The 23,293-nt window shown below is 37.4% G+C and overlaps 4 protein-coding genes across 4 annotated transcripts; 1 reads left to right on the top strand and 3 right to left on the bottom strand.

Moving 5' to 3' along the window:
- Window positions 1–422: 422 nt before the first annotated feature.
- On the bottom strand, window positions 423–2,700 carry clec3bb (C-type lectin domain family 3, member Bb). The gene is made up of 3 exons (XM_058046702.2): window positions 2,504–2,700; window positions 2,260–2,352; window positions 423–1,315 (listed from the first exon to the last, which is right to left on the bottom strand). The coding sequence occupies exons 1-3, from the start codon at window positions 2,613–2,615 to the stop codon at window positions 909–911; spliced, it is 612 nt and encodes a 203-aa protein (XP_057902685.2). The 5' UTR covers window positions 2,616–2,700; the 3' UTR covers window positions 423–908.
- A 1,831-nt stretch (window positions 2,701–4,531) lies between these two features.
- exosc7 (exosome component 7) lies at window positions 4,532–9,139 on the bottom strand. Its single transcript, XM_058046700.2, has 8 exons — window positions 8,976–9,139; window positions 8,795–8,896; window positions 8,632–8,726; window positions 8,393–8,558; window positions 8,249–8,319; window positions 6,615–6,738; window positions 6,371–6,526; window positions 4,532–4,798 (listed from the first exon to the last, which is right to left on the bottom strand). Exons 1-8 carry the CDS (start codon window positions 9,072–9,074, stop codon window positions 4,694–4,696), a joined length of 918 nt encoding a protein of 305 aa, XP_057902683.1. The 5' UTR covers window positions 9,075–9,139; the 3' UTR covers window positions 4,532–4,693.
- Window positions 9,140–9,628: 489 nt separating this feature from the next.
- Window positions 9,629–20,172, top strand: zdhhc3b (zDHHC palmitoyltransferase 3b). Its single transcript, XM_058046701.2, has 7 exons — window positions 9,629–10,006; window positions 10,534–10,865; window positions 12,603–12,727; window positions 13,299–13,395; window positions 14,241–14,322; window positions 14,439–14,569; window positions 15,732–20,172. The coding sequence occupies exons 2-7, from the start codon at window positions 10,563–10,565 to the stop codon at window positions 15,888–15,890; spliced, it is 897 nt and encodes a 298-aa protein (XP_057902684.2). The 5' UTR covers window positions 9,629–10,006; window positions 10,534–10,562; the 3' UTR covers window positions 15,891–20,172.
- On the bottom strand, window positions 18,095–21,967 carry LOC131101491 (transmembrane protein 42). Its single transcript, XM_058046703.2, has 3 exons — window positions 21,672–21,967; window positions 20,519–20,665; window positions 18,095–20,438 (listed from the first exon to the last, which is right to left on the bottom strand). Exons 1-3 carry the CDS (start codon window positions 21,846–21,848, stop codon window positions 20,298–20,300), a joined length of 465 nt encoding a protein of 154 aa, XP_057902686.2. The 5' UTR covers window positions 21,849–21,967; the 3' UTR covers window positions 18,095–20,297.
- Window positions 21,968–23,293: the final 1,326 nt, after the last annotated feature.

The following is a 23,293-nucleotide window of genomic DNA, read 5'->3' as shown; positions in this document are numbered from 1 at the left end:
TCCCTCACTATATTGCAGTTTTATGGTCTATTATTAGTGGAAACAGAGTACGTCCCTCACAATATCGTGGTTCGATTATCACTCCCTCACTATATTGCAGTTTTATGGTCTATTATTAGTCGAAACATACAAGTACAAGTGATGTGTACTTGTTCTGGTCACTAGGTGGCATTAATGACACAAAACATTGATGAGACATTTACCTTACATAACATTAGTTATCCTCCTCTTCTGTGTGGAAGTGGTATGTTTTTGGCTTACTAAGTTTAGAAGTAAATTCAAGGCTAACTGATCAGAGTCCCTGCAGCATAAGATTTAGCAATTTGTTGTAAACAATAAATAATCAAAGAACAGGTTTTCTAACGTGTTTTTAGACACCATGTTCGAATCTAACAGGGATGCCCACCTATCCCTATTAAGCCAAAATAATACACAATGTGCTTTTACAGTTTATTTGTCAGGTTACATCAGACTAGACATCAGCAAACTGGAAAAAGCAGACGTAGAGTGCGGAGAGAACAGTTAAAAAGAAGAATATCCTTCAGGCTCAATGTGAGACTTGTCAGTGAACGCAGCATAGTTGCAGGTTTGTAATGACTGGATGGCAACGAGTATATTATACGGGCAAACCTCGGTCGTCGTGGAAAATGTTCACAAAAAATTTGCCGTGTACTTTGTTATTCCGCTAAACTTTATTTTAATTTCTGTGATAATTATTTAGCATTGTTTTCTGTATGTCAATATAAATATAATATTCTCGTATTAAGCGGATTTACATGAACAAATTAATAAAAATCAAGGTTCCACTGTATAGGCAGTTGTATGTGGGCCACTGTTGAATTGATACTTGGCATAGTGTAATACTATTTGGGAGTATACTACATACATACTACATACAGTACACATGCTCACACAATATTGAACTGGCACACAGACGGCTTCTCGTCACGGCAGTTCTCGTCAGACCACTTCCCCTGGGTGGCACCAGACAGGACCACACAGTTCTGGGACTGCCCGCCATCCGGTTGACGGGACCGGCTGTTGGACGTGTCCCAGTTCTTGAATGAGATTCTGACGCCGCTCTGGTCGGCCCAAGTGCCCTCGGTCACCATGTCGTTGATGCCCAGCCAGACTTGCTCATCCAGACCAACGCTTTGTTGGACGTAGTCGGTCAGCTGGTCGTTTTCATCAGCGGATGAGGGAGCGCTGAGGACGCCGCCCAGGGCGTTGCAGTCCTCGCTGGCCGTGTGATAGGACTTCCTCACCGGGTCGGCCAGGACACACTTGCCATTGATCTTTGTTCCCTTCAGACACACTGATTGATGGATAACACCATTAATATTCAGTACAAATTATTATTTTTTTAAGTTCATTAACCGGGATAACTCTACTGCCAAATGTCAGTTTGACGAAACACCTTTAAAAGACAATATCTTAGAAAAAAACATGGATTTAATGTCATTTTTTTGTCAATTATATCGTGATCTCAGAACTGCATGAGCAAGGCTTCCTGATGGCTTCCAATGGAGTTTCAGGTTGTGCAGGGGCGTCACACGTCAAACGAGATGTTGCAGGGCGCATCACTCATGACTGAAGGTCCCCATAGTCGGAAGCTTTACTTACTTATTTTCTACTGGTTTTAAAATTTGGATCAGGAATGGTTTTGTTTCATTTGAACATGCATCAGATTACAATTGAATGCATCTCATAATCAGTTCACAGTTCCACATGTCCAAAAGGAGTAGGAAGAAGCAAAGCTTATTAAATCCTACCCCTCCATCTGGTATTTTTACAATCAGTAACTGTTACATTTGTTCACTTCCTGCTTTCCTAATATAGTTTAAGTTTTTTAATCCTAATTTTTTATTTTAATTTTAGTAATTTTTTTGTTTTTAAATTTTTTTCATGTTAATTTTTATCCTCTTAATTTATTTTTATTTTTAATTTTATCCATTTTTAATTTTATCCATTTTTAATTTTATCCATTTTTAATTTTAATTTTAATTTTAATTTTAATTTTAATTACGTACCGAAGTACCAGGTGGTCTTACTCAATCCAGGAATGTATATTTCTACTACAGATGAGTAGTACTTGCCTTAGATTACTTTGAATAAACTCAAATAGTTCCTGCAAATATCAATTACACAAGTAAAATAAATATAATAAATATTTTCTAATTCTAAGAAGTTTTCTAATTCTAACACATACTTTCTTGCATAGTCACTTTAACACAAGGATAACTAAATATCTTTCATTACCTCTCTGCAAAGCCTGTTCCTCTTTCAGGCGGTCGAGGTCCTGCACAATTTCATCGATCTGTCTCTGGAGGTCCTGAATGGCAGCATCCTTTTCTGATGCCAACACACACACACACACACACACACACACACACACACACACACACACAATATAAAAATCAGTCTGCAACCTCAGTGATGTTGCTTTAATTAACAAATACATCTAAACAAAACAAACCATGCATCAGCGTTTAATTTTGTGTACCTTTCCGTACGGGCTTCTTCTTCGGTGGCGTCTGCTGTAGTGAGCTGGTCACCACGAGTAGCACAAGCAGCAGCGTGCACACGCCTTTGCGCTCCATGCTTAAACCTCGCATGATCCAGCGTGAAGGCTCGCTATTTATTTTCTTGCTTCCGAACCCTCCCTCCTTTGTGTGTGTGTGTGAAATTGTTCTTCTGATGACATAACCATGTGCGGTTTTCATCTGCGCTTACTCCGCATGTCACATGACAACCACTAAAATGTCTGGTAGAGGTCACTTGGGGACTTCGTGTGGTAAAGTCAAACATGACATTCATTTTAAGGGGATTGTGATGGGTTCCAGCATGGAAGTAATGACGAGTTTGAAATCTGTCATGTTTTTTTCAAACACCCCCCCCCCCCCAAAAAAAATGTAACAAATACTTGAATTAGGTTCCAAACCTGCAGACAAGAAGCCAGACCAGAGAGATGTTAGTTTTGGACTTTCCTGCCCGCAAACTTTAAACTTTAGAGCGTCTGCGAGACGTCTGGAATTATTTCTTCCCGTCTGGTCTCCTTTTTTTATTGCCTAGGCCTCGTGCAAAGCCACGTAGCAAAAACAATAAGATGGAAAGATTCTAGAATTTTCCTCAACTTGTGTCATGAACTTTATGAAAACATCACTTTTAAAAATTCATTCATTTTCTACTGCTTTTCCTCACAAGGGTCGCAAAGGGTGCTGGAGCCTATCCCAGCTGTCTTCCTTTGGGCGAGAGGCGGGGTACACCCTGGACTGGTCGGCCAGCCAATCACAGGGCACATATAGACAAACAACCATTCACACTCACATTCATACCTATGGACAATTTGGAGTCGCTAATTAACCTAGCATGTTTTTTGGAATGTGGGAGGAAACCGGAGTACCCGGAGAAAACCCACGCATGCACGGGGAGAACATGGAAACTCCACACAGAGATGGCCGAGGGTGGAATTGAACTAGGGTCTCCTAGCTGTGTGGCCTGCGCGCTAACCACTTTCTATGCAGCATGTCCTCCAATGAACTGCTTTGCTCAGACACAATGCAGAATGGGAAACTTCAAAAAACTCATATTGGTACTTCTTTGTATATTTTTAGGTACACCTTTGGAGTGTTAAGTTACTGTGTGATGAGTTTAGGGTTTTTTTGCAAGCATAAACATGGCTAAATAAACTATTAGATATAGACATGGTTTTGGAATGTGGGAGGAAACCGGAGTACCCGGAGAAAACCCACGCATGCACGGGGAGAACATGGAAACTCCACACAGAGATGGCCGAGGGTGGAATTGAACTAGGGTCTCCTAGCTGTGTGGCCTGCGCGCTAACCACTTTCTATGCAGCATGTCCTCCAATGAACTGCTTTGCTCAGACACAATGCAGAATGGGAAACTTCAAAAAACTCATATTGGTGGTACTTTGTATATTTTTAGGTACACCTTTGGAGTGTTAAGTTACTGTGTGATGAGTTTAGGGTTTTTTGCAAGCATAAACATGGCTAAATAAACTATTAGATATAGACATGGTTTTGGAATGTGGGAGGAAACCCACGCATGCATGGGGAGAACATGCAAACTCCACACAGAGATGGCCGAGGGTGGAATTGAACCCTAGTCTCCTAGCTGTGACGTCTGCGTGCTAACCACTCGACCGCCGTGCCGCCTACTTTTAAAAATCACTTTTATCGAAGTGTCATTTTTTTCAGTAAAAAAAATCCATCCATTCATTTTCTATACCGCTTATCCTCATTATAGTCGCAGTTATGCTGGAGCCTATCCCAGCTGTCTTCGGGCAAGAGGCGGGGTACACCCTGGAATGGTCGGCAGCCAATCACAGAGCACGTATAAACAAACAACTATCGGACAATTTAGAGTCGCCAATTAACCTAAAGTGGGAGTATGCAAAGTCTTCCCGATCTCCTGACTGTGTGACCTACATGCAAACCACTCGTCCACCGTGCAGCCCTATGAAAAATATAATCAAATATTTGCAGAAAAGTGAAATATTGAGAGGCATCGTTTTTCACGTTTTAGTAGGAATGGGCTTCAAAATGACAAAAGAACTATAAAACACGATATTCTTTAGTGAGACATGTTTTTCCATTTGTGTTATAACATATGGTACAAAAAAAATATAAGTACAAAAACATTTAAGTAGAAAAGACATCGAATGACAGTCCTAACCGAGGAAGCCCACTTTGTGTCGCTTTGCTCCCAAACTTTCCTCTTGCTGCAGCAGCTTCATGAGCGGCGTGTGAAGGGCCTTGCCGACACGTTTACCTGTCTGGATGAAGTAAAAAAAAAAAAAAAGACATTGGGTACTTATTCCACTGGTCTTAGTATGAAGGAATAACAATCTAGGGTATTATCTTATGTTGTGTTAGCACTAGAATGTTTACAACCAAGCTCCTTTTCTCATCATGTAAGCTTCAGGGGATTCTCATTTTTGACCGCTTTTCCAGTATACATGTGAGGTGAATTCACTCATTTGACTGGTTTTAATTTCACATTTACAATTTGGATCATGGAAAGAATGGCAAGAAGTACAGTGAACCAAGATCTGGACCTGTTCTGGTTTTTTGATTTCAGTTTATACTAAAGTTCTGTTGCTGAAAACAATCACTTTTTATACCTTTTCTTGACATTAATATATATGGGTCATTTTGACCCGAACACCATAAATCAGTGGTCTCAAACACGCGGCCCGTGGGCCAAATGTGGCCCGCAGGACACTAGTTTGAGGCCCCCGCCTTGATATGAAAGTTTAATGTTATATGGATGCTGTATGTTATCATGTACCCAGAAAAAATTCTTACATTTGATTAATGTTCATGTTAAAAGGTTAAATAACTGTTAATAGTTATCCTCCCTATCCGTGTGGAAGTGGTAAGTTTTTGGCTATTTAAGTTTAAAGGAAATAACTTGAAGGCTACCGTTTAGGTTGCTAGCTGTCTAGTTTGCGAGTTAGCATGCGTCAAGACCCTGCAGTTGCGCAATATGTCGTAAATAAAAAGAGTATAAATGAGACTATAGTCGTGTTTTGTCATGTCTACAGGGCTCTAATAATGCTTTGTTCATTTTAATCTGAAAATAATTTGTCTACCCACCAACTATATGTGGTTTCTTAAGTTTTTATTATTTGCCGTTTTATTATTATTATTATATTTATTTATTACTGATTGATTTTCTTCATTCTTGATTTATTTATTTTTCATCTTATTTTGTGTAGAAAAATAAAAAGTAAGATATTTGAGAACAGTGGAATGTTTTATCAGAGCTTTTATTGTAGAAAATTGGAACCAAAGCGAAGTTTTTTTTATTTTTTGGTTTTTAATAAATTAAATTTATTTTTTTTTTGTTGGGAAAACCTGATGCAGCCCAGTCTCACCCAGACCCTAGCTCCAGTGGCCCCCAAGTAAATTGAGTTTAATAGTGATTAATACTAAAATGAGAAAATAAATAAAACTAATTGATTTAAGAGATATCTTCTATAGCCCTCAGTAATAGCCAGGTAACAAAATAATTCAATTTATTAATATGATTTTGAGGTTCAGTTTACCATTTTTGGAAATTGAAATTGAGGTGTATCGTGACAAAAAAAGGCCTACATGCCCACACCAAAAGTATTAAAACCAACATTTCCATGGATGAGGAAGCCTAAGAAGGTAACCAAGACATGAGAAGCAAATTTGATGGTAACTTATTGTTTTTAATGTATTTTATAGCTGATTTAATACATGGGTCAAAACATAAGAGATGATACCAGAAAGCCACAGCTATTTGATGACTTGGTACTACTACATAAGTACTGCTGCGTCTTCTTTACTCCTATGACTGTAAACTATTGTTAACTTACTTCTGTCATTTCAAAGATGCTCTCGGGGTCCAGGCTGCCTCCTCCCATCTTCCTCACGCAGGTGACTGTTCCCTTGTTTGTGACGGAGATGATCAGGCTCGCCACAGAGCACGCCTTCTCCTGCAGAGTGGCGTCCACCACGTGCCTGTGGCCCACCTGTCAAAACAATCCCAGTGTCAGAGAAGTATTATTATTATTATTATTATTATTATCGATTTCTCATATGTGTGTGTTAGAGGCTTGCCTTGCACAGAGTCACTATACACGGAACATTCTCCACGTTGAGCCTCATGCAGTCATAAGGGTCATCAGACAGCTCGATCTCCTTCCCTCCTTCTTCATCACATGATATATGCACTTTGGGAATCCTACCAGGTAGAACAACAAAACACTTAAATCCAGTCTCATCATGGGACTTGGGAATGACTTTTAAAAGAGAAATACAAAAGGTTAGAAAATCATCTTCAGGAGTTTCTTCGTTAAAAAGCCATAGCATTTCAGTATGTGGAATCAAACTATGGAATGGATTGAGTAAGGACCTCAAACAATGCACAACGATGAGCCAATTCAAGAAACAATACAAGCAGTTGATGTTTGCTAAATACAAGGATGAAGAGTCTTGAACCAGTCATGATGTGCTATATATATCACTATATTGACACTTACTATGGTACCAATTATGGCATTGGATGCTCATATCACCTCATACTTCGGTATGTGACTAAAATTAAATTAAAATTAAAATATATTAGGATAAAAATAAAAAAAAACACATGAAAAAAGGATTCAGGTTTTCAAAAAAGTAGAAATATGTGTTTAAATAAACAAAGGACTACTGTATATAAAATATAAAATACATATATTATACATATATAAAATACAAACACCCAAATAAAAATATGCAAAATTTGAATTTGGCTTACGCGGATCGCCTATGTCTCACCATCAGTTAAGCGTAGGCTTAAAGCGGTCGAGCATCTCATTTTGCTGACGTGCCTGATAAGTCGAGTCATGATTGAAAATGAAATGACAAAGGGCAGCCCTCGTACTTCGGTATGTAACAAAAATTAAAATAAAAAAAACTTAAATTAGTATATATTAAAATTAATATTAGGATAAAAATTAAAAAATCAAAACACAAAAAAAACAAGCTTAAATTATATTAGGAAAGCAGGAAGTGAACAAATGTAACAAATGTACAAAATGTATAGGGGTGTTATTTTATGTCTAGGAAGCTCTAATAGTGTTAAAAACCATATATAGAATGTTGTAAACGGATTTAAAATTAAAATAAAAAAACAAAAAACTATATTAGGAAAGCAGGAAGTGAACAAATGTAACAGTTACTGATATTTATTGGGTAATACCAGTGTAAAGGTGACTGTAGGGTTGTTATTTCATGTCTACAGGGCTTTAATAATGACAAAAAAAACCCAAACTGTATTATGGAAAGCAGGAAGTGAACAAATGTAACAGTTACTGATTGTAAAAGTACCAGATGGAGGGGTAGGATTTAATAAGCTTTGCTTCTTCCTACTCCTTTTGGACATGTGGAACTGTGAACTGATTATGGGATGCATTCAATTGTAATCTGATGCATGTTCAAATGAAATTAAACCATTACCATAAGATTTTAGGATGATTTTTGCCCGAGCAGAATTTATTTGGAGGTGAAAACTACATAAAAAACAGACAACTGCATCGGGCGAATATGAGAGATGATGGAAAAAAATCAGAACCTTGCACAAACATTAACAATTGCCTTTTTCGACCCATAAACATCTGTTTTGTTTTCACCTGCAATGCAGTACTGTTCTATGTAACGGGTATCCTCTCTTATGATCTGGAGTCTACGTACATACTTTCTCGTGGGCTTACTTTGTGCTGTAGAGAGCTGCCTTGATCGCTACGGAGATTGCATCGTACAGGTTTCCGTCACACTGCAGGAGCTAGGGAGCAGACATTTATTTATAAAGTTTACCAACAATTTTCAAAGTTTGCTGCAAAACTGCATTTCCTTACCAGTACATCCACATAGAGTACCCAGCAGTGTTCTCCTTCACTAATGCACAGGCTGTTCAGATCAACACTGCGCTTGTTGTTGAAGACTTTGTACAAAGTGTTGCTCAGCTCCATCCCTAGTTCCTCTCCACCCCGGCCCTCAAACTCCGGGGTCGCGTTGGCTGAACTAGTAAACAGCATTAACTTCCTGTTGTATGCTGTTTGTTTTTATTAGTAAAATGGCGTCTCACTATACTTACCAGTCAGCAAAGAACTCTAAATAGCCTTCATTTGGAGCCATAGGCCGGGGTTTACCAATTTCAGCCTTGATTCCTACTAGAACTGCTGTGTGCCCCTGAAACAATAAATAAAATATGACTTTATATTCACAACAGAAAGTTATATACCTATGCTTTTTATTACCAGAGAAACTTTAGCAGAGCCGTCTGTATTGGACACCACATCAGTCTCAATCTCCATGTGTCTGTAATCCTCACAGCCTCTTCCGTCCACTCGTAAGTCATCCTATTTTTTTTTTCGACATGGCGACACACTTTAAATTCTAATACCAGCGTATTTAGCTGCTATAATAGCCAAAACTTACCCGTATACCATGTAAAATGTAGACCTTTTCTGCCTCGCTAACCTGCACTGTTGCCATTATGGAATAACACGCATGCGTGTCGCGTTCTTTACACGTCATCAAAAATGGACTCGTGAAGTCGCACACTTTTCGCCGTTTTGGATTTTCCAAAACTTTGCAGTTTCAACATCAAATAACTAAAGTGGAGTACGATATGTTTATTTTCATATAAATGTGAAATTAATTCCAAAATGGTGAATATAATCCATCTTTACGAAATAGTAGGCGTGGACCGATCGATCAAATATCAATTGTATTGATACCAAATGTAGTAGGAAGTTTTTGGTTTACTTTTTTTTCCAAACAACTATATGTAATAAAGGGGAATCGGTGAACAATTATGTTGTTTTGTTGATATTGTGACATTGTAACGCGCCTATATTTACTTGGTTTCGGATCGACTCCATAATTTGCAGTATCATGGTGTAGCGTACTTATACCCACAAACTTGTATTCCAGGTATAAAATACGAGCAAAGTAAATGTCGGTATTTTCTGACAATTACAGCAATTAAATTAAGTGGCTTGTTAAATATGTATTGCCTAGTATTTTACGTTTTATATCTTTCCTTATAGTATTTGTGAGCGAATGTGGCACCTGAGAGCCAAAGTTGAGGGCACAATAGTCTTAAGTGCTGCATCTGTATCACGTACTTCCTGGTTGGCCCTGTTTTTATCATACAGTGATCTGCGGAGGTTTCCTTACCTGAAAGAAAAGCAAGTACCTCTACCGAGGTAGCTAGATAACGGCGAGCTGAAAGGCTTTATTTAACTTATAATCATGTCAGGTAACATCACACTGAAACCGCGGCGGCAGTGAAAGTGTCAGCGAAACCCCGGGGAATCGCATTCCTCACACGGATGACGTTAGCTTGGACAGCGAAAACGGACTGTTCTGTGAAAGACGCTCTGTCGGTTTGAGTTGTTTTAACTTCCCGAACTTTTGAAACAACTGAATACAATTTTCCCCACAACCACAAGAGAGAGAATGAGGTAAGACCAACGCAATAATTATTTGGGAAATTATGTATTAACATAGGTGCCATTACTTCCGGGACATCTGTACTTCCTACTTCCTGTTTATTTATTTTTTAAAACATAAAAAAAAAACAATATGGGGATCCCTATACCCTTTTAGCAGTGTACCCACAACTGTTATTGTACAAATCACGTGTTCAACATGGGCATTAAAAAGCAAAACTTTACAAAAACTGTGCAAACGTTACAGGTTTGTACTGTATTGTCTTAAAAATAACACAACTGAAGAATCAGAATTTTAATTCTGAGATACTGTCCTCAGTTTTACGTGAACGAAACTGTACTTGAAAATTTACCAAATGTTTTATGTTTAATAAAACCCAGCATGCCTTGCGGGTTGTAGCTGTGGGTATAGTTTTGCATGTATGTATGCCTTTGTCTAACATCAGCTACTACAAAGTGGTTTTTTTTTTAAGTATTGCAGTATGTCAGATATTGGTCATTACTCTCTTTTCTTCTTCTACCCCATCAACGTCTCCCAGTATGCGGTTAAAGCCACGGCTGCTGTAGAATGAAGAGCCCGTCTCACCGCAGCAGGGACATTGAGCGTCAGGCTGGCTACCTGAAGCCGGAACACTGCGCCCCTCCGCCGCCTCGTGGCAGCTCAAACGCCATGTGGTTCATCCGTGACGGCTGCGGCATTGTGTGCGCCGTCATCACCTGGCTGCTGGTCTTCTACGCGGAGTTTGTGGTGGTGTTTGTGATGCTGTGGCCCGCCAAGAGCCTGGCCTACAGCCTCTTCAACGGTTTGCTCTTCAACAGCTTGGCCTTCCTCGCCCTCGCCTCGCATGCCAGGGCCATGTGCACTGACCCGGTTAGTGGGTGACGCTGATGATCACATTTGTTTGATGTGTTCATTCATTCATTTGCATGAGGGTGCTGGAGCCTATCCCAGCTGTTTTCGCGCGAGAGGCGGGGTACACCCTGGACTGGTTGCCAGCCCATATTCAGCGGCACCTTGTTCACCTTATTTAATGGTAGACAGTTTATTTAGCAATGAATGGTGATTAGAGATGGGTTCACTCTGCGTTGATTTCAGCACCTCTCGGTATGTGGAGGCAGGGCCAGTAGAGTTTATTGTTTATTTATTGTTTATTACAGATCCCCATTAGTCCTCACTGAGTGAAGAGGTCCAAAAAAATTACATTTCAAACTTCAAACATAACACAATAAAAACAGTCATTACAATTAAATAAAACTAAATCTAAACAAAAATGATCTGAGATGTAATGGAATGCAACCTGTAAAATTATTCAAGTCAACCAGAATCATTCATTCATTCATTTTCTACCGCTTTTCCTCACGAGGGTCGCGGTGGGTGCTGGAGCCTATCCCAGCTGTTTTCGGGCGAGAGGCGGGGTACACCCTGGACTGGTCGCCAGCCAATCACAGGGCACATATAGACAAACAACCATTCACACTCACATTCATACCTATGGACAATTTGGAGTCGCTAATTAACCTAGCAACAAAAAATCACAATAGGCCAGGAAGCCACAATAGAGTGGTCGTATATAAAATATGACATATGCTTGTTTAAGGGACGGCACGGCGGGCGAGTGGATAGTGTGCAGACCTCACAGCTAGGAGACCAGGGTTCAATTCCACCCATGGCCATCTCTGTGTGGAGTTTGCATGTTCTCCCCATGTTCTCTATTTTGTGATAATCCATCATAGATGAATTGGATTAATCAGTCGCACCGATTAATCGCAAGGGATTACCGTAGTGATATTTCACATTTTGACTGGATTCTATTCTTTGACGCAGTAGGCTATACATTAATTTTGTTTTATACTAATTGTCCTCGTTACCATGACGAGTGAGCTGGAGCCAATCCGAGCTGACCTTGAACAGGAGCCAGCCAATCACAGGGCAAACAAGAGACAGAGACTAACAATGTCTATGTCTATTAGTTTATTTAGCCATGTTTATGCTTGCAAAAAAAAACACTAAACTCATCACACAGTAACTTAACACTCCAAAGGTGTACCTAAAAATACCAATATGAGTTTTGAAGTTTCCCATTCTGCATTGTGTCTGAGCAAAGCAGTTCATTGGAGGACATGCGGCATAGAAAGTGGTGAGTGCGCAGGCCACACAGCTAGGAGACCCGAGTTCAATTCCACCCTTGGCCATCTTCTGTGTGGAGTTTGCATGTTCTCCCCGTGCATGCGTGGGTTTTCTCCGGGTACTCCGGTTTCCTCCCACATTCCCCAAAAAAAACATGCTAGGTTAATTAGCGACTCCAAATTGTCCATAGGTATGAATGTGAGTGTGAATGGTTGTTTGTCTATATGTGCCCTATGATTGGCTGGCGACCAGTCCAGGCTGTACCCCGCCTCTCGCCTGAAGACAGCTGGGATAGGCTCCAGCACCCACCGCGACCCTCGTGAGGAAAAAGCAGTAAAAAATGAATGAATGAATGAACCAGTTACCCCCATACAGGGACACCCATTCATCATTCACTCATCTGAAGCTGTAACAAAAGATCTTAAATCATATATTGTACAAATATTCCTGTGCGCCTTATCAAGTCATCTGTCTCACCAGGGAGCCGTGCCAAAAGGAAACGCAACCAAAGAATTCATTGAAAGCCTCCAGCTCAAACCAGGACAAGTGGTCTATAAGTGTCCTAAATGTTGCAGCATAAAGCCTGACAGGGCTCACCACTGCAGGTACACAGTCTAGTACACATGTTTACATGACCAAGTATATTACAGATCCTAAGGGGTGGTGGAAGCATGATGCTTACTTTCTCTCTGGTGACCCTTCTCCTTGTTAAAAGTCTCCCTAGCTCTACCATTCTCCCCGGTGTGCCTTTTCACCTTGTTTTATTTTTACAGAATCTGCATCACATTTCCCTGTAGACTTTTCTAGCTTGGTAATGAATAACCTCAGTGGATCCTCTGACAAGCTCAGGCACGAAGAGTACAAAATAACTGCAGAATAATTGAATTGGACAGTGACAGAGACGTGTTTGTACGCACACACAGTCATAGTCAGTCTGAAAGGACCTGGGTAGCAGAGAAAGATGCTGAAAATTTTTCAATTTTCAATACCTGTGTCATTTATGTATTTGTGATGGTATTTATTTGTGCATAACACATACATACAAACATACATACGGGCACAGTCATTACATAGATCGATTCGGTCATCATGACTGCACAAATCTATTTTACAGACCGTAAGAGCTGATGATTTATTGTTTTTTTTTTTTGTGTTTTCTTTAAATGGCCTCTGCAGTGTGTGCAAACGTTGCATCAAAAAGATGGACCACCACTGTCCTTGGGTCAACAACTGTGTCGGGGAAAACAATCAGAAATATTTTGTGCTCTTTACGGTGAGTCAGCAAAATCTGCATCTCTTTAGATGAAAATGTTATTAAGTGGGAATGATATTGAATTTAGCATAAATTCCGACTCTATGTTTTTCATGCGCTTTGAACTCTGTGACTTAAAACAACAATGTGGCTAATTTATGGCTAAAAGAACAACAGTTCCCATGATGCTTAGAGTGTAGATTCTTGTAGTGAAGTGGACATAACAATAATATCACATATTGCAGTGTTGTGCAGCGATCTGACAAATATTAAGTAAGTTTGATCAAGTGTAGAATTATTAGAGTTTATTAGAGTAACTCTACTCTTGATCAAACTTAAGATTTGTCAGATGAAAACACAATATAAACCTTGCCATCCTACCTGCGTTCTGTGTTTCCAGCTAGCTCACTTGCTAGCTTCGGTGAGTGAGACGTGAGACACATCGAAGCTGCCGGAGTAATTCTACTCTTGATCAAACTTACTTAAGATTTGTCAGATGAAAACACAATATAAACCTTGCCATCCTACCTGCTTTCTGTGTTTCCAGCTAGCTCACATGCTAGCTCCGGTGAGTGAGACGTGAGACACATCGAAGCTGCCGGAGTAATTCTACTATTGATCAAACTTACTTAAGATTTGTCAGATGAAAACACAATTACTGCATAGGACTTCAAAATGTGATATTAGTGTCCACTTCACTACTTCCTGCATCTCCCCTATTCTAAGCCATAAATTAGCCGTATCCTTGTTTAAGCCGCCGCAATCAAAGCATGTGAAAAGTAGCGTCTTATAGTTTGGAATTAGCAATATGTACCCAAAAAATATTTTCTTAAAATTTGTGGCTGTGTTTTTTTTTTTATTCTTAGATGTACATTGCGTTAATATCCTTCCATGCATTGGCCATGGTGGCGTTCCATTTTGTGTTCTGCTTCGAAGAAGATTGGTCAAGTGAGTAACATCTTTTATTTTTTTTTGCTTTATTCCCAGAAATTTTAAATTTAAGTAGCATTTTATGTACGTTTTTAGTACGCATGGCAATACTGATCTCTCACATCCTTCATTAGAATGCAGCACCTTCTCTGCACCAGCAACTGTCATCCTCCTCATCCTCCTGTGCTTCGAGGGCCTTCTGTTCTTAATCTTCACAGCCGTCATGTTTGGGACACAGGTCCACTCCATCTGCACCGATGAGACGGTAAGTAGGAGGAAGGAGATGGTTAACTCTGTGCATTATTGGCCAGCCAATCACAGGGCACATATAGACAAACAACCATTCACACTCACATTCATACCTATGGACAATTTGGAGTCGCTAATTAACCTAGCATGTTTTTGGAATGTGGGAGGAAACCGGAGTACCCGTAGAAAACCTACACATGCACGGGAAGAACATGCAAACTCCACACAGAGATGGCAGAGGGTGGAATTGAACTCGGGTCTCCTAGCCGAAATGAATTAAAATTAAAAACTTTAATTAAAATTAAAATTAGAAACATAAATTAAAATTAGAAACGTAAATTAAAATTAGAAACTTAAATTAAAATTTAGCCCTTTTAAAATTAAAATTAGAAACTTAAATTAAAATTAGAAACTTGGATTAAAATTAAAATTAAAATTAGTTAGGATTAAAATTAAAATTAAAATTAGTTAGGATTAAAATTAAATTTAGTTAGGATTAAAATTAAAATTAGTTAGGATTAAAATTAAAATTTGTTAGGATAAAAATTAAAATAAAAATTTGTTAGGATTAAAATTAAAATTAAAATTAAAATTAAAATTAAAATTAAAATTAAAATTAAAATTAAAATTAAAATTAAAATTAAAATTAAAATTAAAATTAAAATTAAAATTAAAATTAAAATTAGTTAGGATTAAAATTAAAATTAGTTAGGATTAAAATTAAAAATAGTTAGGATAAAAATTAAAATTTGTTAGGATAAAAATTAAAATTTGTTAGGATAAAAATAAAAATAAAAATTTGTTAGGATAAAAATAAAAATTTGTTAGGATAAAAATTAAAATATTAGGAAAGCAGGAAGTGAACAAATGTAACAGTTACTGATTGTAAAAGTACCAGATGGAGGGGTAGGATTTAATAAGCTTTGCTTCTTCCTACTCCTTTTGGACATGTGGAACTGTGAACTGATTATGTGATGCATTCAATTGTAATCTGATGCATGTTCAAATGAAATTAAACCATTACCATTACCAAAACTATATTTACAAGGTTGAAAAGAGAAGAACAGGTTTTGGATGCTGTAAAATATAGTATTTGTATATGTATACCATGTACTACCTTAAACATGGTTTCCCTACGCACTCTGATAATCTGACTCTGTCATCCTCTGACCTAAAAGGGCATCGAGCAGCTGAAAAAGGAGGAAAGACGATGGATCAAAAAGTCCAAATGGATGAACTTGAAGGTGGTATTCGGTCACCCGTTCTCCGTGGCCTGGCTGAACCCCTTTGCAACACCTGATCACGGCAAGGCAGACGTATACCAGTACATCGTGTGACGTTCGTAGCGGCATCAGTCCGAACTCATGCCAACAGTCCCTCCAGTTACCAGTCGTGGATATTTCAAGTACCGTAAAAATACCAGTTGGCACATTTCTTCAGTGTGCTTCATTCATGCCTGTTGCTGCTGCATCCCATGAGCAAGGTAGGGTGTCACAAAAGCTTTGCAAACTGACCAAACTCCAACTAAATTTGTACTGTTTGTGCACATCTTCCATTATTATCATGTCTTCCTGCAGCATCAAAAAAACTTTGACATTATTGGACTTCGGGATCAAGTGCATATTATGTGAAATAATACAATTCAGATACCATATTTGCTTTATGTAAGAATATCAGCCAACATACAGTAGTTATCTGACCCGACCTCGGAGAAGCGGAAGTAGATGGAATGGGGGGCAAAACCACTTAAGTGCACTTAGTGTATTTAGAAGCAACCATTTGAGGAAATATAATAACTTCAGATTAAAAAAAAAAAGCTGTATTTTGGGAGAATTAACAGCGCCGGTTGTGATGCAAAGATGGTGCCATTGTGAGAAAAAAAAAAAAAGTTATTGATGGATATGAAAAGAGTGATGCGTTATTTCTATCGGCGATCATAATGATTCACTCAGTATTCAGAATATTCGGAATATTACCACAATGTACAGTCCCATGCAGTTTTAATGTATTGATCACTGAATAGAGCCCAGCCCTTCAAGTATCAGCTGTTTGTTTGTCCATCGTTTTATTAGTTAGAAGGCTACTTTAAATCAGGGGTGTCCATAGTGCAGCCTGGGGGCCATTTGCAGCCTGTTTGCGCATTCAAAAAATATAATTTAACAAGAAAATTACCAGAATAAGGTCAAAATATTCAGAGAAAAAAAGCTGTAATGTAATGAGAAACGGTTGTAATTATACAAGAATAGTCATTTTAGTAGAATAAAGTTGAAATATTAAAAGGGGACCTATTATGTTTTTTCTACTTTTCTGACACATAAATGTCGTTAGAATGTTGTATTCTCGAATTAAACGATCACAAAGTTTCAGATAATAAGGTTTACGCATTTGAAAGTTTGAGATGGATCAAAAACACTCTGTTTCAAAAGGCGTGGTTAAACTGTTCCTTTGTGATGTCACAGAGGAGCCGGCTTCCTTATATGGGCGTGTCTGTAGGCAAGATTTACCTATCCTTTTTACTTAGATTTACTTATTCTCACGATGGTCGCGGGGGTTGCTGGAGCCTATCCCAGCTGTCTTCGGCCGAGAGGCGGGGTACACCCTGGAACTTGTCGCCAGCCAATCACAGGGCACATATAGACAAACAACCATTCACACTCACATTCATACCTATGGACAATTTGGAGTCGCTAATTAACCTAGCATGTTTTTGGAATGTGGGAGGAAACCGGAGAAAACCCATGCATGCATGAGGAGAACATGCAAACTCCACACAGATATGACCGATGGTGGTATTGAACTCAGGTCTCCTAGATGTGAGGCCTGAGTGCTAACCACTCTGGCCGTGCACCCACAATAATAACATTCATTCATTCATTTTCTACGGCTTATCCTCACATGGGTGGTGGGGAGTGCTGGAGCCTATCCCAGCTGTCTTCGGGCGAGAGGCCGGGTACACCCTGAAACTGGTCGCCAGCCAATCACAGGGCACATATAGACAAACAACCATTCACACTCACATTCATACCTATGGACAATTTGGAGTCGCTAATTAACCTAGCATGTTTTTTGGAATGTGGGAGGAAACCGGAGTACCCGGAAAAAAAACATGCATGCACGGGGAGAACATGCAAACTCCACACAGAATGGAATTGAACTCGGGTCTCCTAGCTGTGAGGCCTGCGCGCTAACCACTCGAACACCGTGCAGCCCGGTGAAAATGTTATAATATGGAAATAATGTGGAAAATAAAGTGATAATATTAGGAAAAGGAAAGTTTGGACACCCCTGGTGTAAATACTACTCTATCCCAGACTTTATTCCCACCATTCAAACAGCAAAGCTCGTTGTGGTCCTAAAATCCTATTACACGGGACGAAACAAACGTTTCATAATAACAGCTCAGATAGTGTCATGAAATCACTAAAACGATGTCAGTATGCGAACACGTGTTCGTTCGTACGCTGGAATCCGAAGCCTTACAGCATGAAATGTTGAAGAGTTCCGACTGAAACGATGTTTCTGTGTGATTTGACTGAGTGACAAAAAATCTCACACAGGCCGTTTTTTAAATGATGATCATTGTAACTTAAAAAAAAAAAAAACGTTTTTATTTGAACTTGCATGTTGCCAATTTTTGAGTGCTTTCTAAATAAAGGGGGCGGCAAAGTAACTGTTTAAAAAAAAAAAAATGCAATACGTTGTATTTTTTCATGATGGGTATGCAGTTTTACAGGAATAACACCAGCTGTCTCCTTGGTTCAGTTCACTTTGTCCTGAATATATTTTAGTACTTGATGTAGGATTTGCTTTTATATCGTATTTGTTGAAACGAGAGAGAAATAAAGTTACGTGGCGACGGTGTTTTTGTTTTTTGTTTTTGTTTTTTTTATTTGAAAAATGAGGTTTTTAAGTGCGGTTTGGCTAATCCTGCAACTCAAATCACAACACAGTAAACATTTTTTTTGTAAAAAAAAAAATTAAAAAATGCTAATAAATGTCATCAAGTGGCTTAAGGAAGTCACAATGTCGATATATGTCAAAAAAAAAATTATTTCCAAAAAAAATTATTTCCTATTGCCCCCAATATGTGGTCCCTGAAACAGACCTTTTTGTATAATTTGACTTGAAAAACTGTAGTGTTCTAAAACATCTGATCAATAGTGTATGTATTTTAAGACAATTACCAATAAATTACATATATATTTTTTTAAATCAATAATAAATAAAATGCGTTTTTTAGTGCGGTTTGGCTAATCCTGCATCTCAAATCACAACACAGTAAACATTTTCTTTGTAAAAAAAAAAAAGAAACAATTATAAATGTAATCAAGTGGCTTAAGGAGATCACAATGTCGATATATGTCTAAAAAAATTGTAATGTCATTATTTCATATTGACCCCAATATGTGGTCCCTGAAACAGACCAATAGTGTATGTATTTTAAGTCAATTAACAATAAATAACATATTTTTTTCCTAAATCAATAATAAATAAAATGAGTTTTTTTTTAGTGTGGTTTGGCTAATCCTGCAACTCAAATCACAACACAGTAAACATTTTATTTGTAAAAAAAAAAAAAAAAAATTTTTTAATGCTAATAAATGTAATCAAGTGACTTAAGGAGATCACAATGTCGATATATGTCTAAAAAAAATTGTAATGTCATTATTTCATATTGACCCCAATATGTGGTCCCTGGAACAGACTTTTTTTGTATAATTTGACTTGAAAAACTGTAGTGTTCTAAAATATCTGATCAATAGTGTATGTATTTTAAGACAATTAACAATAAATAACATATTTTTTTCCTAAATCAATAATAAATAAAATGAGTTTTTTTTAGTGTGGTTTGGCTAATCCTGCATCTCAAATCACAACACAGTAAACATTTTCTTTGTTAAAAAAAAAAAAAATTAATTGCTAATAAATGTAATGAAGTGACTTAAGGAAGTCACAGTGTAGATATATGTCTAAAAAAAATTGTAATGTCATTATTTCATATTGACAGGTTGCACTTTCCCATAACCTTTCGGGTTAATTGATTAGTGTTAGCTTTCCATGCTTAATGGCAACAAACAACAACAAAATGAAACTAAGCTACGCTAACATAAACTATCCAGCGCTCCTTAATATCTATATAACAAGAGAAAAATACTATCTGCTTCTTAAATGAAGTACTTAAAAGTAGGGCTGCAAGAAATTATTATTTTCTTGGTCAATTAATCGAACAATAATCAGCAATAATTAATTTCTTTATGCAAGTGGGTTTTATTTCATTAGTTTTATTTATAATGTAGTGCGGTTCAAGGTGCTCAGTGAAGCGTTTAAACACGACAGGGGGCGGGGTCATCTTAAATGTTATAGCTCATGACTTCCTGTCATCCCTGTATTAAAAGTTGTGCTGCGATGACGTCGCTCTCCCCACTCCTTGCTTAACACGTTTGGACACACTGTTGTTGTTGATTACGTGTGCTCCATTCGGCTAGAGGCGGAGTCTGAAATCGACTCAGAGATTTTACTTGTTTTTTTGCTGATATCGGCCCAATATCAATATAATTTTTTTTTCTCCTTAAATTAGCTTTTTTTTCCATCTTTGTAATTTTTTTTTTTTTTTTTTAAGATAAATGAATCTCGGAACAACATTAAGAATTGTTGTTTTTTTCTTTGGTGTGATGGAAAGTCTGAATGACTGTTTATGAAAATAAACAGAGAAATCGCTAATGAGGCTAACAAGACATACGCTATTATTCATCCTTGATCACGTTCTGTTGCCGATCCTGCGGAGAGACCCTCTGCAGTACCAGCAGCCCAGAGAAGGTCAGGGAGATCCCGACCCACCACAGTGTTATCTGGGCCTCACCGAAAATCAGCTGGCCTAGGAAAGCCTTCACAGAAAAAAAAAATTAAATTAATTAATTAAATTAAAAAATGAATTATGTATAAATTATGTTAGACTGCGACTCACGGAAGATACGAAGTTGGAGGCAGTGGTGGTCACAGTGGTCCGAGTGGAAGAAGAGGAGTACCTGAGTGCTTTGGCAAGGAAGGTCCACATCACAGCATTGCAGGTGAAAAGCAGCCCACCACACAGCAACCTCAGCGGGATATGGAGCTGGAAATATTACATCATTATAATCAGTTCAGATATGGATTCATACAGCGGGGACCTCGGGTTGCATTATTCATTTGTTCCAAGAGGTTCAATTAAAAATCGAGACAAGAAGAACCATTAGATGCACGAGTGACTGGACCCTAGACTCTTCCATAAGCGGGTCAAAAATGAAGTTTTTATGCCAATTTTGCCATTTTGGTTAGTAATAATTGTATGATATTTAGTATTATATTTAGGAGTTAATAAGAATCAAAGGTTCCTATTGGATTCCATAGAAAATGCGTGCAGGTCATTTTTGACCCACTTATGGAAGGTTGGGGTAGTAACACAAAAACAAAAAATTCTTAAAATGTATAAAATTTAAGTTAAAAATGTGAATGGCATGATATCAAAAACATGTTTTTTGAGGAATACCTGGAATATGAAATACAAAGATATTTCAAGAAAACAACCTTTTTTGACCCACTTATGCATCCAAGGGTTAATAAAAAAACACAACAACAACAGAAATGGAAAAAAATGTAATTTTATGTAAAAAAAAAATCAAAATATTAACAGTGAAAACTCCTATTTTAATGTACAAACTATGCAGTCACGAGTGAGTGTTAGCATCCAAGCCTATGTCACGTTCATTGTGTTTATACTTGTCATTAATATTGATACAGTACCTCTTGTATTCTACATATAAACATTTTATCGCAATAATTAGGTCTAAAATGAGGAAAATACTCTAATTTCGCTATCAATAACGTTTTCTATCTCAATAATGAATCAATCAGTTGTCTGAAAATAACCGTGACGATGAAGATGCGCGTGAAGGTCAAACAGGAAGCGTGACCCAACCCTCGTGAGGAAACAACGTTTTGATGCCAAACAACGCGATAACACACAGCTGCAATGTCACCCATTACAACATTGCACATCCGCAGCCACAGTACTGAAGCCGAGCGGAGATGCTAATTAGCTTTATCTTTACTTCCACCCGGTGCCGCCATGCCTCACCCACCCGGTCACAGGCGGTAGTTTCGTCAGCTTGTCGAAATTTCCGCTGTTCGCCCCACGTCCGAAGCCCCGTCTCGCACACTCCCTTCAGGTAGTCAGTTCCCAGGGACAGCTTGGCCGACGACGACGCCACGGCCGCCAAGAAACCAGCCAGCAGTGCATAGAAAACTCCCGGAAACATGATGAAAGAGGACAGCTTGTTAGGGTCTACATAATGGTCTAGTCCATAGTCTTGGTTCCCACCTCTGTGGCCGCTGCTCCCCTGAATAGCAGCCTCCTTGCCTTGGTGCGGTGCACTTCCTACTCACGGCCGTACGGTGGCAGTCACGGCAGCCAAACCACAAGAAGCGGCGGCGATTGGATTGGTCGGCGCGCATGGAATGGTGGGAAATGTAGTTATTCTATTCAACTCTTTCACATTTGAGTATTTTCGCAAATAACATACATGAAATTATAAAATATATAAATAAATACCTAAATAATACTTATTAATAATAACATACCAATAAAATAATTATGCAATTTATTTAATTTAATACTATGTTAACAAAATATATAAGAAATACATATAAATATATACAAAAAATATAATAAATAGAAAATATATACATATTTTTTGTATGTATATATATATTTCTTTTATATATACATATAATTTTTTACGTGATATTGCATATCATTTAGGTATTTATGTTAAAGTAGCTTTAATATATATTAACATATATATTATGCAATAATTATTAACTTTAACTTTATATTAAATTAACATTGATGTAATATTGTATGTTATTCATGTTTTTGTATTATTCTATACAATGTATATTTCATAAATAAAAACAAATAAACTACATACATAATTTTATTTAATTAAGTAATAAATATATTAAACATATTAAAGTTAATTTAATAATATATTTTGTATATATTTTTTCAATATAATATTTGTAATGTTTTTATATTATTGTATATCATTTATGTATTTAGATATTATAAATTAGATTTAATATATGTTACTTGTTACTGTTTTTACATTATTTGGTATGTAAAGTAATTATTTATTTCATAATTAAATCAGATATATGTAATTTATTTATGTCCTATATTATGAAATACAATAATAATAATACAAAAAATGATATTGTATTCAATTAAAATGAAAATGTTAATTTTTCAAACATAGAAACATATCTCATGGAAGTATTGTTTTATACTGAATAGTTTGAAACTAATATATAGATAAAACTATTACAGGACTGATCTTGAGATTTTATGTTATTTTAATAGAAGTATACTTTATAGGAAACTCCTACAAAAATGATCTTTTATGTGGATATTGTATTACTGTAATCAACACATATATTTCCCTTTTGTATGAATACTTCGGAACAATTATTGTGTAAATGCTTAAGCCCATTCATGCACGATGTGCAGCTAAAATGTTAATTTTGTATGAATGTTATGATTTTAATAACACAAGAGAGTCAGTCCAACCAGCTGCAAATGCAGCACATTGTACTTTCTCCTCTACTCTGTAATCAATGGCGCAGAAAACAATCAATGCTAATGTCCTTGAGTGTGAGTGGAAAGACTCAGTTTAGACAAAAGCCCGACTTCACTTATTTTAAG

Source organism: Doryrhamphus excisus, linkage group LG7 (assembly GCF_037039965.1).
Source record: "Doryrhamphus excisus strain RoL-2023G ecotype Guam linkage group LG7, RoL_Dexc_Guam_v1.1, whole genome shotgun sequence".
NCBI classification, from domain to species: Eukaryota; Metazoa; Chordata; class Actinopteri; order Syngnathiformes; family Syngnathidae; genus Doryrhamphus; species Doryrhamphus excisus.
Note: the sequence above shows the minus strand (reverse complement) of the source record. Positions and strands in the feature narration are given on the sequence as shown.

Excerpts from the sequence above, each read along its gene's own strand:
- clec3bb (XM_058046702.2), bottom strand. The coding sequence starts at position 2,615 with ATGCGAGGTTTAAGCATGGAGCGCAAAGGCGTGTGCACGCTGCTGCTT. Across the intron at positions 2,353-2,503 it reads GAAGAAGCCCGTACGGAAAG|AAAAGGATGCTGCCATTCAG; the intron begins GTACACAAAATT and ends TGTTGGCATCAG. Across the intron at positions 1,316-2,259 it reads GGAACAGGCTTTGCAGAGAG|TGTGTCTGAAGGGAACAAAG; the intron begins GTAATGAAAGAT and ends TCCATCAATCAG.
- exosc7 (XM_058046700.2), bottom strand. The coding sequence starts at position 9,074 with ATGACGTGTAAAGAACGCGACACGCATGCGTGTTATTCCATAATGGCA. Across the intron at positions 8,727-8,794 it reads GCTCTGCTAAAGTTTCTCTG|GGGCACACAGCAGTTCTAGT; the intron begins GTAATAAAAAGC and ends TTATTGTTTCAG. Across the intron at positions 6,739-8,248 it reads GCAGCTCTCTACAGCACAAA|GATTCCCAAAGTGCATATAT; the intron begins GTAAGCCCACGA and ends TCTACCTGGTAG.
- zdhhc3b (XM_058046701.2), top strand. The coding sequence starts at position 10,563 with ATGAAGAGCCCGTCTCACCGCAGCAGGGACATTGAGCGTCAGGCTGGC. Across the intron at positions 10,866-12,602 it reads GGGCCATGTGCACTGACCCG|GGAGCCGTGCCAAAAGGAAA; the intron begins GTTAGTGGGTGA and ends CTGTCTCACCAG. Across the intron at positions 14,570-15,731 it reads CCATCTGCACCGATGAGACG|GGCATCGAGCAGCTGAAAAA; the intron begins GTAAGTAGGAGG and ends CTGACCTAAAAG.
- LOC131101491 (XM_058046703.2), bottom strand. The coding sequence starts at position 21,848 with ATGTTTCCGGGAGTTTTCTATGCACTGCTGGCTGGTTTCTTGGCGGCC. Across the intron at positions 20,666-21,671 it reads AAACTACCGCCTGTGACCGG|CTCCATATCCCGCTGAGGTT; the intron begins GTGGGTGAGGCA and ends TAATATTTCCAG. Across the intron at positions 20,439-20,518 it reads CCTCCAACTTCGTATCTTCC|GCTTTCCTAGGCCAGCTGAT; the intron begins GTGAGTCGCAGT and ends TTTTCTGTGAAG.